This window comes from Cotesia glomerata, linkage group LG6 (genome assembly GCF_020080835.1).
Source record: "Cotesia glomerata isolate CgM1 linkage group LG6, MPM_Cglom_v2.3, whole genome shotgun sequence".
Taxonomy (NCBI): domain Eukaryota; kingdom Metazoa; phylum Arthropoda; class Insecta; order Hymenoptera; family Braconidae; genus Cotesia; species Cotesia glomerata.
The window spans coordinates 21,756,827-21,772,011 of NC_058163.1; the positions used below are offsets into that span (position 1 = coordinate 21,756,827).

The 15,185-nt window shown below is 24.7% G+C and overlaps 1 protein-coding gene across 2 annotated transcripts in view; it reads right to left on the minus strand.

Moving 5' to 3' along the window:
- Positions 1 to 4,245: 4,245 nt before the first annotated feature.
- LOC123267362 (UNC93-like protein) overlaps positions 4,246 to 15,185 on the minus strand; it is a 61,067-nt gene continuing 50,127 nt past the window's right edge. For both annotated transcript variants that reach the window (XM_044731941.1, XM_044731939.1), the window contains exons 4-6: positions 11,131 to 11,293; positions 7,585 to 7,852; positions 4,246 to 5,393 (exon numbers count right to left, since the gene is read on the minus strand). In XM_044731941.1, coding sequence (XP_044587876.1) covers positions 5,068 to 5,393; positions 7,585 to 7,852; positions 11,131 to 11,293 — 757 coding nt within the window. In that variant the 3' untranslated portion in view covers positions 4,246 to 5,067. The remainder of the gene's footprint in view (positions 5,394 to 7,584; positions 7,853 to 11,130; positions 11,294 to 15,185) is intronic.

Sequence of the window (15,185 nt, forward strand, 5' to 3'; positions counted from 1 at the left end):
TTAAAAAAGTCAATAATTAAAAAAGTATAGTGCATTTTAACAAAAGTCATTATTTAATAAAGCAAAATTTTATTTATTTATAGTTCGCAAGTCACGGCAGTCACATAGTGACTGCAAGGTTGCTTGTTTTTTAATAATTTATTAAAAAAAAAAAAATTGTATCATTAAAAAAACTTTTTATCAAAATTTTATGAATTAACATAAATTTTTATCAATAAAAATAAATAAACACTAGTAATTAATATTTTTTATCAATAAAAAAAATTTCAAAAAAAAATAAAAAATTTCCATTAAGGTAAAAGCCCCAATAGATGATCATATACTGGTACATGATCATATATTGGGGCTTTTACCTTAAATCTTTTAATATAAATAATAAATAATTAGTAATAAAAATATAAGATTGTTAAGGAAGAAATAAATAAATAAATTTATATTATAAAGACATGTTTAATAGTAAAATAATACAATCTACACTGTACAAATATTCGCCTAAAGCATCGTGCCGGCATTAATTTTTAATTAATAATAATAATATGGATAAATTAAAAAATAAATGAATTAATAAAACCTTCAAAGACAAGAAGAATAATAATTATTTTTTTTTTATCGAAAATCCGCTATAAGTAGAGTAATTTCCTGTTATAAATTTTTTAACGATAATTACTGCCATGAAGAAATACATGACAATTATACTTAACACTAATAACTGATTACTCAGTTAAATTTTCTTGATCGGGTAAATTGGTCCCATTGTTGTTCTTATTCTAACTTACTAATAGCTTACTGTTACCATTAATAGATTAATTAATATAATTAATGTAATTAAAATATGTATATAACAGTAATACATACTGTCTTTACCAACTATTACTTATGAGATATTTTTTTGTTCTTTTTATTATATAAAATAATATAATAACTTGTTATTAAGTGCTAGTGCTCTTTATAAAATTACTCGTTACTCAACTTGCTAACATTTCTTTTATACACTTTGTTTAATTATCATAAAGCACAATGAGCTTTCATTTTTCATACTGTCAATTATATTCTTCTTTCGAAAATATTTATCATTGCGTAAAAATTCCCAGTAGTTATAATTATTATTATAATTGAAAGCAAAACAAGGTCGTACATTTTTTATATAAAAATCTAAGAGTAAGGTACACACCGCATTACTCGGACAATTTATGTTATATGTACAATATATATGTGTAAATTGTATTGAAATATTGCAGATTGATCTAATACATGATAGTGAATGGTGTATTACGCAAATGAAAAAGTAGTTTTGTTATATCTTGCTGAGTATACGCCTGAATAAGAAATTATCTACACGACATGTTTCATTATTTTATCACTTTATTTATTTATTTATTTATTTATGGATATATTTTTATCCATTATTCATTTATTTATTTATAATTTATCTATTGTTCATTTTTTTTTATTTATTCTGAAGAAATGTTTTTTTAAAACATTTATATAATTTTGAAGTATATAAAAAATTTTTATATTTCTTCTTTGATTTTTTATTTCTTCTTTCTTCTCAAGTATTCAAAAAATTTCTTTGATTTTTTACAAATTATTTCTTTTTTCTTCTTTAATATTCAAAATTATTTTTTATAATTTAGAACAATTTATTTATTGAAAAAAATGAAAATTTGAGAAGAAATTTTTTATAATATTCAAAAAATAAATATTCCAATAATTTCTATTTTAATTTTTTCTGAGTAGAAAATTTTGAAATTTCTTCTTTGATTTTTAAAAAATAATTTCTTCTTAAATACCCAAAAAATTTTTTTTATAAATAAAATCAATTTATTAATCGAAAAAAAATATTTAAATCTTAAAAAATAACTATATTTGCTTAGAAATTTTTTTAACAAATTTCTTTTTAAGCATTTCAATAATTTTTATTTTTATTTTTTCTAAGTATGTAGAAAATTTTTAATTTATAAATTTCTTCTCTGATTTTTTAAAAATAATTTCTTCTTAAATATCCAAAAATTTTTTTTTATAAATAATACTAATTTATTAATTATAAAAAAAAAATATTTAAATTATCTAATTCTTCAAAAAAATATAATATATGCTTAGAAATTTGTTTAACAAATTTCTTTCTAAGCAATTTAATAATTTTTATTTTTTCTAATTATGTAGAAAATTTTTAATTAATCAATTTCTTCTTTAATTTAAAAAAAAAATTTCTTCTTAAATATTCAAAAAATTTTTTTTTATAAATAAAACCAATTTATTAATTGAAAAAAAATTATTTAAATTTTCAAAAAAAAATATAATATATGCTTACAAATTTCTTCTTAAACATTTCAATAATTTCTCTTTTAATTTTTTTCTATAAATAAAAACAATTTACTATAATTACAAAAAAAAAAAAATTGTAACACGCACGTAGATATATAAATAGCGACGGATACAAAAGGCGTGTTACAAGTTTCCGCCTGAATTTTATTTTACATAATTCCCCATAATATAAAATCTAAGAAAAAAGAAAAAATACCGAAGAAGATAATCAAACAAACCTGAAGCTCACCAAAAAATCTGCAACCAGACATTATCATAAAGTAATGCAGTGTACTCTTATCTCTGCTCGTAAAATATAATACACATGAATTAGATTTTTAAAAAATTTAAATTAAATGATTGAAGTTTTATACTTCTTCCACCGATTACAATATAATAGTACCTACTTAATACTCATTTCATTCTCGTGCATCGCACGAAGGTCGAATAAGTAATTATCGATGGAAAAAAGATCAGATTTCTTGTACATGATAATTCATCATTGTTACCACCGTTTATTTTCTTTTTAATATAAATATCAATAAATATACTTGTCTGGTATGCAAGCAAGGCCGTCGGTAGGAAAATAATCCAGAAAATTATGCTTTAAATTTTCCAATTTAAATTTAAATTTTACAATAATTATTTTATAAATTTTTATCTTAAAAAAAAAAATTTTTTTTTTAATAACAATAATTCTCTTAAATATTAAGCAACCGTAAAAAAATAACTATACAATAAACAAAAAAATCTGATTAAATTTTGATCAATAAATTGTCTAAAAAAAAAAAATAGAAAATGAATAATTTAAAAACTGGCATGTCCTTCATAACGTTTTAAATAAACGTGTAAAAAATACTGTTTCGCAAGTGTCGTACGGTGAATTTTAAAATTTAAAACGTGTTATTGCACGCTTGACGCGGCCTACATGATATACAACAACTATTACAAATACAATTAGAATTACACATAACATATAATATTTAATATATAACATATAACAAATTAGTAATCCTTAATAATCTCCGGGTGCTCATGTCCTCCGAATGAGGCCCTTGATATTAAATCAAAATTACACACATAAATCCAATATCAATACACAAAGCCGATTATTAAAAAAAAAAACCGGCCACAGGGAAAGAACAAGATGACACTGGATATCCTAGACTATACTTAGTGATATCTGCGGTGAAAAAAAAATTCAGATAGTAGCTAAAAAAATCCAGATTATACTGTGTGATATCTGGATAATACTCATTGTAATCTGGATTATACTCATTAGGGTGGCGCAAAAAAACCGACTATTTTTTTTTTGAGTCTCGAGTGAAAAAATGTTAGTTTTTGATGTTTTAAGAGCTCTCTCCAAAGGACAACTTAAAAAAAATTTTTAAGAGGTCGCTCCAAATTTTTTCAAATTTCAAAAATCGAATTTTTTTTTTTTTATTTTTTTTCTCGTTACGTCATAATTTTATAGACCACAAAAAAAGGTTTTCCTGAACGTTTCAGTTCAAAATGTGAATTTTAAAAGGTCGCTCATAGTTTTTTATTAATTTATTAGTGACTATTTAATTGGATTAGCATTTTTTGACTCTGAAATTTAAAAAAAATTATGAGCGACCTTTCAAAATTTAAATTTTGAATTGAAACTTTCAGGAACTTATTTTTTTTGGTCTATAAAATTATGACGTAACGAGAAAAAAAATTAAAAAAAAAAATTTCGATTTTTGACGATTTTTGAAATTTAAAAAAATTTGGAGCGACCTCTTCAAAATTTTTTTTTAAGCTGTTCTTTGGAGAGGGCTCTTAAAACATTAAAAACTGACATTTTTTCACTCGAGACAAAAAAAAAATAGTCGGTTTTTTTGCGCCACCTTAATACTCATTATAATCTGGATTATACTCAATGTAATCTGGATTATACTAGCTACTATCTGAATTTTTTTTCACTCAGTATAATCTGGGATGATATCCAGTGTCATCTCGTTCTTCCCGAGCAGTTTTTTTTTTTTTTTTTTTCATTTCTTCCCATTCATCATCATCCTTACCATTACATGATTAATCACACTTTCTAGTCCATTATTCGTAAACATACTGTACAATACAATCAAACAGGCGCTTCATGGTTACACCGCTAGATGGCTACGAGCAATATCTAATATTTTATATTATTATTTATATAATTATTAATAATTTTACATAAATATTTTCGATTATATATAGCTCCAATTATCATCAATAAATTGTTCTTAATTTTTTTTTTCATTTTTAATGAAAAATAATTTTTTATTTTCTTGCATGTGGTTTGTGATTTTTTTAAATATATATTTACAAGTCGGGAAATAACCACGTTGATACCCAAGCGCTTCTTACGGGAAGAAAGCGAGTTAGCTTGAAATAAAATCAGCTAATATTTTTGCTAATTAAATTAGCAATTATCAAACGTGTCCGGAAATGGCTTCCAAGCATTTTCCTTCGATCGTCGCCCCGGCAAACTATAAATAAACGCGCTATAATTTTTTTCTTTAAAATAATAAATAATATTTAATATTTAATTATTATTATTATTATTATTATTTATAAATTAAAGCTTGTAGTTTATTTATATTTATGTGAATATTAAATATTTATACTCTATATTAGGATATTTGATTAATTTGGTCGCGCGGGTCGACGAGCGAGCTTGCAGTTACGAGGTAAGAGAGGCTAAACCTGTGCGTCAGACCGTCAGGCTTACTTGCTATCGATTTTGGGAATCCTCAACTCCTACAAGTGGGTGATAATGATATCGTCATCGATATCGTCCTTCTCGTCGTCGGTCTCCTCGGGGAGGTTTGCCTCAGCCGCCGCCTGGGCGGCTTTCGGGTCCTCTGCCAGGGCTTTTAACCTTTTTTGCTTGCGTCTGTGCAAGATTTCTACCACTATATAACCCATGAAACCGATCACTAGGACTGATAACATCACGTAGAGCTTCATTCTTGCACACAGGTGAGTACTGTATGCGTATGCCACTACGAAACCCACGCTCTCCCATAGCCGGTAGTTTGAAAATGCTGCTTCTTTATTTCTTCTGAAGAGTGTACCGTACAGACCTGTTGGATTTTATTTTATTAGTTAAGTTTTTTTTTCATTTTGAATTATTTAATAAAAAAAAAACTATTATAATAATAATCTATATTATTAAGAGAATAAGAAAAATTTTGTTTCCAGGATAGTCATATGATAAAATCGATTTTTTTTTGTGAAATTTAGTGTCATTGCAAAGGTCTTGATTAAGATTATTAAAGATATTTAATTAAGATTATTTAATTAGATTTGATTAAGATTATTAAGATTATTAAAGATATAAGCTCATCCCGATGTTACACTCATCGAGACCTTTCATTTGAGTACCCACATCAATTTTTCATATATTTATATATATGTATATATGAAAAATATATAAAAATGCATGTGGGTACTCAAATGAAAGCTCTTGATAAATGTAACATCAGGATGAGCTTACATCTTTAAAAATATCAATAATTAAGAAATGACCTTGTATCTTGTGAACTATTGACATTTTTAAAGATATAAGCTCATCCCGATGTTACACTAATCGAGACCTTTCATTTGAGTACCCACATCAATTATTCATATATTTATATATATTATATATATATGTATATATGAAAAATATATAAAAATGCATGTGGGTACTCAAATGAAAGCTCTTGATAAGTGTAACATCAGGATGAGCTTAAATCTTTAAAAATATCAATATTTAAGGAATGACCTTGTATCTTGTCAACTACTAACATTTTTAATGATATAAGTTCATCCTGACATTACACTCATCGAAACCTTTCATTTGAGTACCCACATCAATTTTTCATATATTTTATGTATTTATATATGAAAAGTATATCAAAATGCATGTGGGTATTCAAATGAAAGCTCTCGATGAGTGTATCATCTGGATGAGCTTATATTTTTGAAAACGTCAATTTTTAAGAAAGTACAGTGCAATTTAATAAAAGTCATTATTTAATAAAGCAAAATTTTAATTTTTTCAGTTTACAAATAACGGCAGTCACTTAATGACTGTAAGGTTACTAATAATAAATGATTTTAATGAATTTTTTAAATTAAAAAATCTTTAACTGGACAATAAGTAAGTATTAATTATTATTATTGTTGTTATCATTATTATTTAGTTTGTTAAAATAAATAAATTAAATTATAAAAATAAATAAATTAAATTTACGGCTCTAAATTATTAATTGACCTTTTAAATAATTAATTTTTGGAAATAATAATAGTAAATTTTTATAGTTAAGCGTTCCAAAGAAAAAATTAAAAAAATTACAATTTAAAAATATTTTTTTTGACAAACTTTATAAGAAATAAATTAAAAAAAGTATGAAATTCAATACTTAGGATAAATTTAAATAAAATACATAAAAATATTTCTTAAACCTGTAATTTTTTTTTTTAATTTTTGTACAAATTGTATTTTTTACATTAATTTTTAATAAATTCGTTAAAAACCTAAAGAAATGATGAAGATATCTATTTTTAACAAAATGACGGTTTAACAAAAAAATTTTTCATTATTTATAAAAATCTTAACTTTTAATTCAAGATTTCTTAGATGTTTGGTAATTTTAGTTTAAAAATTATTAATCCTTTGATCAATTACTAAAAATTATATTTAAAATTTTTAAATATACGTTCGTTACAAAAATAAGAAAAAATTTACTTCTTCATAAAAATGAACAATCATAATAAATATATTTGTTCTCTAAAATGAGTCAGTGTGACTTTTTCACCCCAATTAAAAAAACTTGAATTTAGTCAGGTTATTTAAACACGGAAGTAAACAAACTAATAACTTTTTCAAACAAACTGAAAAGATTTCGCGTGGAAGCAAATTAAAAAAAGAAAAAACACAATAAATTCGTTTATTTTTTTGACACTTGAGTATGTAAATTGTAAAGTAATTTCATAACAACCGTTAGACAATTATCATCATTACTTCTCCGCGTTAGTCACTGCGATCATTATCATTTTTATTGCTTTTTTTTTATTATCTCCAGATTATAATTCTTTATCAGTACGTAGACTTAAAAATAAATCATTTAAATTTATAACAAAGCTGTCGATGATTAATAACCTCCCCCCTTTCTTCTTCCTAAAAAATTCATTCAACTGCGCAGCAATCATTAAAAGAAAAAAAAAAGAACCAAGGAAAAGAAGAAATAAGAGTGATAAATGGTAAATAAAATAAATCTAGACATTTACCGTTAACCTGGGTTTGCCAAACAGCATCTCCAACGCCCCAGAGTCCGGAGACGGTGAAGAAAACGTAGGCATTTTCTGGGTGCGGCCTCCAGACCAGAAGGACACCGACTAGCGCCGCGTGAACTATGGCACCCAGAGCCATTAGTGGTTGTCTTCCGACAAATTTCATTACCGAGCCAAACAGTAATGAACAAATGGCGTTCACTACCCCAAAACATATCATGACATAGCCGACTTTTTGGACTCCCAATGCACATGAAATATAAGCCTACACACAATATAAAAATTTATTTATTTAATATTAATAATAAAATTGAAGTTGACAGACATTAGAATTTTTTTTAGAATTTTATAACAATAAAATTGTTATTAAATAAATTTAATTAAAAAATTCCACATGTAAAAATTTAAAAAAATGATTGAAATTAAAATTAATCCGAACAAAAACAGTTTCACTGTAAAAAAATCACGCCAAGTCCACGTTCATAAGACTATTAAGAAAAAAAAATTTTATTTCTTTACAAAAAGATATAAAATAAAAAAATAAAAAATCCAAGTAACCGATATGGTTGTATATGATTTTCGGAAATTAAAAAAAATTTTGTTGTAAACTTAAAAATTAAAAGAAACAATTTTGGAACCTATTTAGTGTGCGTGGTTACGAAAAATTTCACTTTTTATGAAATTCCTAAAATCTATCTACTAGGACTTTTAAAAAAAATTGAAGTACACAATGACGCACACCAAGTACGTTCCAAAGTTGTTTCTTTTAATTTTTAAATTTACAACAAAATTTTTTTTAATTTCCGAAAATCATATACAACCATATCGGTTACTTGGATTTTTTAATTTTTTATTTTATATCTTTTTGTAAAGAAATAAAATTTTTTTTCTTAATAGTCTTATGAACGTGGACTTGGCGTGATTTTTTTACAGTGAAACTGTTTTTGTTCGGATTTCAGTATCTTTTGTAATTATAATAAAAATTGACAATTTTAATTTAATACATTTCCGGTGGCAAACTATCCCCTTTAAGCTATAGTTCATGTAAAAGTTATTCTTGCGCCGCCTGGCGTGTGTAATTGCAAGCTGTCAAATATCTTTTTTTCACTGTAGTTTCCCATCTATTATAAGATTAGCATGCATCCTTATATTATTTAGTCTCTGGCCGTCCGCTTTTTACATAAGAAAAAAGTTAAAATCTAAAAATCTGGGTCGCTATAGTTTGTGCTGATTATTTTTAATAATTTTAAATAGAAATTATAAAGATAATTGATAATAATCAAGTAATACGCGTAATAAAAAGCATGAACTACTATTATAAAATATCATATAAAAAAAAAATCAAAATAAATTTGAAAAAAAATTTGTAACCTCAAAAAACCGTTCTGCTTACGGTATATACACACTCGGTAGTCTGGCTTGAGAACGGAACTTGGCGCCAGGCTCTATCGAGTCTGTTGATTTAGATCACATTAAATTTAGCTATCACGTTAAAATTTTTTAATTTTCTTTAACAAACAAATTTATTGCAAATAATTAATTATAAAAAATTGCATTTTTTAAAATTTCCAAATGTCAATTTAAAAAAAAATTTTTTTTTGTCATAATTTATTTATTAAAAAAGTTATTAAAATTATCAAGTATCTGCTAAATTAATATTCATTTAATTTAGTAGATATTTGATAATTTTAAAAATTCTTTAATAAATACATTAAGTTAAAAAAAAAAATGAGAAAAAAAATTGACATGTAGAAATTTTAATAAATAAAAAATGCAATTTTTTAAAATAATTTTTCGAAAAAAAAATGTTTGTTAAATAAAATTAAAAAATTGTGAAATGACAGCTGACTTTAATATCATTCAGTCGAAATTTTTATGATAATACTAAAGTTAGCTGACGTTTTTAATTTCTTGATTTTTTTAAAATAATTAAATTAGAACAAAAAGTTATTTTTAAAAAATTGCATTTACAGTTTTTTACAAATGAATTTTTTTTTATTTTTTTATGATAATAAATTTAGCAGATATTTAATAAATTTTAGAACTTTTTTTTTTCAATAAATTATGGTAAAAAAAATTATAAAAAAAAATTGACATGTAGAAATTTTAAAAAACAAAAAATGCAATTTTTTAAAAGTAATTTATTTGAACAAATTTGTTTGTTAAAAAAAATTTTTAAATTCTCTAGTGGTTGCTAATTTTAATGTCATATTTTTTTGTAATAATTTTTTCAATAAAAAAAATTTTTTTAATTTTTAGAAGTCGGCTAACTTAATTTTCATATTTTTATGAACAATGTTTTTCTAGCAAATAATTTTTGGTATAAAAATTCAAAAAATTGACAGCCGTCAGTTCTTGAAACTTCAGTATCATATTTCAATAATTTATAAAAATTAATTTAGCAGATATTTAAGAATTTTTTTAACAAATAAATTATGGTAAAAAAGAAGAAAAAAAATTGATATGTAGAAATTTAAAAAAATAATAAATGCAATTTTTTATGAAATCTAAGTTAGCCGGCATCTAAAAATTTTTATAATTTTTTTTATTGAAAAAATTATTACAAAAAAATAAAAGAAAAATTTCATTTGTAAAAAATTTGAAAAACTGTAAGTGCAATTTTTAAAAAATATTTTTTAGTTTTAATTTAATAAATGAAGCAAAATCAAAATAAATAAAAAATGTCGGCTAAATTAGAAAAAAAGGCAATTTTTTATAGAATAATTTTTTGGAACAAATTTATTTATTAAAAAAATAATCAAAAAATTGTCGAGTAACTTCCAACTGTCATGCTCACAATAAATCAGTGTGTTAATAATAAAAATAATAAGCAATAAATAAGTAAGACAATAAATAATTATTTTTTAAATTAAAGTAAGTATTTTAATGATCAATAAATAATATATGAGAGCATATTTATTTATACTTGGGTTTTATTCCAGAGAAATCCCTGACCAGTGAACGATAACTTCAAAACTGAGAGTATAAGACAAGCAATTATGTTAATTTATTTATTACATTAACTTTCGCTATTAATCAATTTATTAGAAAATTTTTTTTTTATTAATAAATTTATCACACGTAATAATTAATTAATTATTAACAATTAATTCAAATTAATGACTAGTAACCGTCAGCGTAAATTATAAACTATTATATAATTTTATTATTTAAATTTGCATGGTAATTAGGAACTCAATTAGTGATTACTGATAATACGACATAAATTATTAAAATAATAAATTTTTTAAATACATAAAATTTCGAAATTTCAGTCTTTGGACTTTTCCGGAGCGTCAAGACGACAGAAGAAATATTAAGGAATTATTTTTATCACGACTGGTTACTTAATTTAAACTTGTGTTATGTATTTAACACATATGGTAATTAAGTGTTTTTTTTTTTTTTTTAGTTTTTAGTGTAGTCTAGATTTTTAAAGAAGTTTGTTTATTGTAATGAGGTGATTATCATAGATTACGAGTGTGAAGAAATTTAAAGTGGGCTGAGAAGCATACTCATGCAGTAGAACGGTAATTTTTTTACCTGAGTAAAGTCGGCGCCGATAAATGCTTGCTCCATACCAATCCATACTGTTATTGGTATCAGTAATTGCTGGTATGGCTTTTTTAATTGATAGGCTGTCGCTGATAACAGCTGGATACCGCTCAGCTCTGTGCTATCATTTCTACGCTGTTTTTCTCCGTACCTGTAACATAAAATTTATTTATTTTTAATTATTTATTTATCAGATTTGATACTTTTTTTTATTTCTTCTTTTAAGAGGAAAATATATTTATTTATTATTTGATTTCAGTGCTAAGGTAAACGTCGAATCTATTTCTTAGCATGTTACTTTTATAAACTGTTAAGCATAGGCCAACCTCTTTACTTGCGTGAGTTATTTATTGAAGACTTAGATACTAGACGCTCTGAAAGACTGGCAGCAAAAAGGAATTTTATAAATTTTAAAGTACCAAATTTTACCTCGACTGTTTATGAATCTTCTTTTGTTGTTAGCTGCATTCGTCTTTGGGAAGAGTTGTCAGAGGATCTAGTCAAAGCGCCTAGTATTGATATTTTTAAGAATAAAACCTTTCATTACCTCTTCGAACTTGATATTTAAAAATTGTCTGTTAAATTCAGTTAAATTAACAAAAACTATGTAATCAAACAAAAATGTTACTTAAATCTTAAGTTATTCTTCAATCTGTATTGTTAAATTATATTCTTCTTTTACTCTGTCAAAATATACATTAAGTTAAGTTATAAAATATCGTTAAATTAAGCATCAAATATGTAAAATATTTTAATATAATGTAAACTTTTCTTTTGCCATCTGGCCAGTTAAGGCTTTGGCATAAATAAATATATCTATCTATCTATCTATCAAAGGCAGTATAGCCAAATGGCAAAAGTATACAAAAAAAATTATAATAAAGTACACGTATGAATAATGAAGATATAAAATTTCAAAATTTTAAATATTAAGAAAAATCGTTTTTTTTTTTTTTTTTTAATTTGGAATGTAGTTATAATAAATAGAAGAAAAGTATAAATTTGAATATAAAAATTAAAAAAAAAAAAGAGTTAATGGTGCAAAATATAAAAAAGATGATAATTTAACCCTTCAGTACCCACGTTATGAAAATTTTACTCATGCTCGGTTTCAATCTTGATTATTTTTTTAAATTCAAATGGAAAAACTACTTGAAATTTTTTCTACCTTCCGAAAATTTTATATTCTTCTTAACTGTTTATTAAAAAATTATTTATTTTCATTATAAATAAAAAAAAAAATTTTTTTTTGAAGGCTGTGAGATTTTTTCTAGAGATATAATTTATTCAATTAAATATAATTTATTAAATATGATTTATTTTTGATTAGAGATTTTAATAAATTACAATTTATTTAATTAATTACAAATTTTTTTTATTCCCTCTTTAAAAAGAAGAATTTAATTTATTTTTATCAGAAATTAAAAAAAATTACAATTTATTTATTTAATTAAAATTTTTTTATTTCTTCTTTTAAAAGAATAATATAATTTTTTTAAATTAAAAATTTTAACAAATAAAAATTTGTTTATTTGATTAAAATTTTTTTTTATCATTTCTTCTTAAAATAAAACAAAAAAAATATTTCTTGTTTTTAATTAGCAATTTAAAAAAATTATAATGTTAAATATTGACAAGCCGTTTTCTGATTATAAAACAGATTTTAAAAAATTTCATGAATAGCGTTAAAAAATTTATTTTTTATGCTAATGAGATAAAATAAATTTTTTATCACATGTTTGAATTGTCAATTGTCTACTATAAAATATCTATTTCCACAGGTGTGATACAATAATATATATCATCAAATCATCATACTAATTAAAAGACATTAATAATAAAAACAGAAATTAAAAAGAAGAAATATAAATTTTAATTAGTTAAAAAAAATAATCTCATAATAATCTAATTATCTCATACTCAAAAGAAAATTAATAACTCGTTCAGACATGAAGTATAAAAATGACCAGAACAAATTGGTTCGCTTGTACAGCACGATAATTCACAGCCAAAAAACGAGACTCAAGACCCGTAAGATAAAAAATGATATTACGTGACATGTCTAATCGGATTGAGCATAAAAGCGAGTTCCATGACCTCTCGATATTTTTTTTCCATAACAATAAAATTTAGCATTTATTTATGAGTTGTTATTAATAGGCAGCAGATTTGCAAGCCAACCACCGAAAGGTAAGGCGAAAAAAATAAAAAGTAGCTCGAAAAGAAATTAATCATCCTTAGCTGGCTCTTCTTCTTCTTCTTCTGACGTTGTATTTTTTTTTTACAGATCACGGGATATCCTGAGATATCAGCAGACTCGTTAGCTGGCTAGAGAGAATAATCGGAAGGTCATGGGTCTCGTAGTTTTCAGACTCAGGCTTTTTAATCATCGTATTTTGGATTTAACTCCTTGAAGATTTTTTGACGGTTCTCAATCTCAAAATAGTTTATTTCTTAAAGTTTTGAATTTTTCTACTCCAATTCAAAATTCTAGGTCAAATATTGAAAATATAAAAAGATATCAGACCTTTTTTATAGAAAATTTGATTTCCTACAAAAAAAAAGGATCCTTATCAATTTTTTCCTATCTCGCTTCTTTTCTCCAAAATTTGAATTTAAAGTCCAAAAATCAAGCTAAAAAACTTATCCATAGTTTTCAAAAGTTTAAAGTACTTATTATGGCTAAAATATTGAAGGTAAAAGAAAATGATAAGAGATCGTTTTTATAGAAAATTTCAATTTCCTACAAAAGATCTCAAAAGATCTTAAAAGATCTACTTAAATAAAATCACAACACTAATAATACAAATACTTCAATCACATTGATTAAATTCCTTCTCGCTAAGTTTAAACGAATACAATAGTAAAATTTCATTAAACATCTATAGACGAATCGGTTATTTTCAGTCTAGGAAAATGAAAGCTCGTTTAATGGGCTTTAAAATGCAATTTAAAAAAATTAGGAAAACGGTTGACCCTAAAGGCCATCCCTGCAACTTCCCGCTCATTTCATACTTAAGCGCACAAACCTACATTTATTACGTTTTTAAGCTCTTCGAGCTCAAAAATATAATTTTCGTATCATTTTGAGCTCTCCGAGCTCAAAAATCTGCTAGAAGTTGAATAAAACATTGTTTTTCGAATTTTTAAACCGCAATAACTTTTTAATGAATGAACCGATTTTTACGTGGTTGGTGGCATTTAACTCAGTTTTTAAAGCCTCATAAAGAACTTTTAAGTTTAAATTGATCGAACAAGGAATTTCAAAGTAATTCCCAAAAAACGATTTTTTCGATTTTTTTCGTTAACGATAACTCACGAACGAATTAACCGATTTCGACCGGGCTGGTGGCAATCGACGTGTTTTTTTTTGTTAAGAGCTGATTATTTTTTGGAATTGATCGGTCAAGCCGTTTAAAAGTTATTAAAAAAAAACCACATTTAAAAAATTTTTTTTTGCAGTTTTTTTGAGAGTTCTCAAAATCTACTGGTTCGAATCGATCCAAATTAAAGTCAAAATCTAAGTTTAGTCAAGCTCTTTCGAATGGTGCCAACCGCGATGAAATCGGTCAAGCCGTTCAAAAGTTATAAGAGGTTTACATACGGCCGTACACACACACACACACACACACACACGCGCGCGCGCGCGCGCGCGGTCCCGATCCAGTCTTCCCCGTCACATCTATGGGGAAAGAGAGAGGAGGATGTTTAGTCGGTATTGTTGTCAATAATATTGACTTCCGAGTCCGACATACCCAGGACAAACATCTCGTCCTGGTATAAGTAAATGTATTTGACCTCCTCTATAAAAAAAAAACACACACACACACACATGCAGACGTACGGACATCATCGCGGAAACATTCGGAGAGGCTTCCTAGGACCTTAAAACGTCAACATCCGTTGAAAACTCGATTTTCGAAAAACGGGGTGAAACCAATAATTTCCCGATTTTTGAAAATCTTCAATTTTCTTAGCGGGAAGTTACAAATTCGTTAAGTTATTTCATTAAAAAGTTATCCGCGAAAGAAACTGTCAAAATA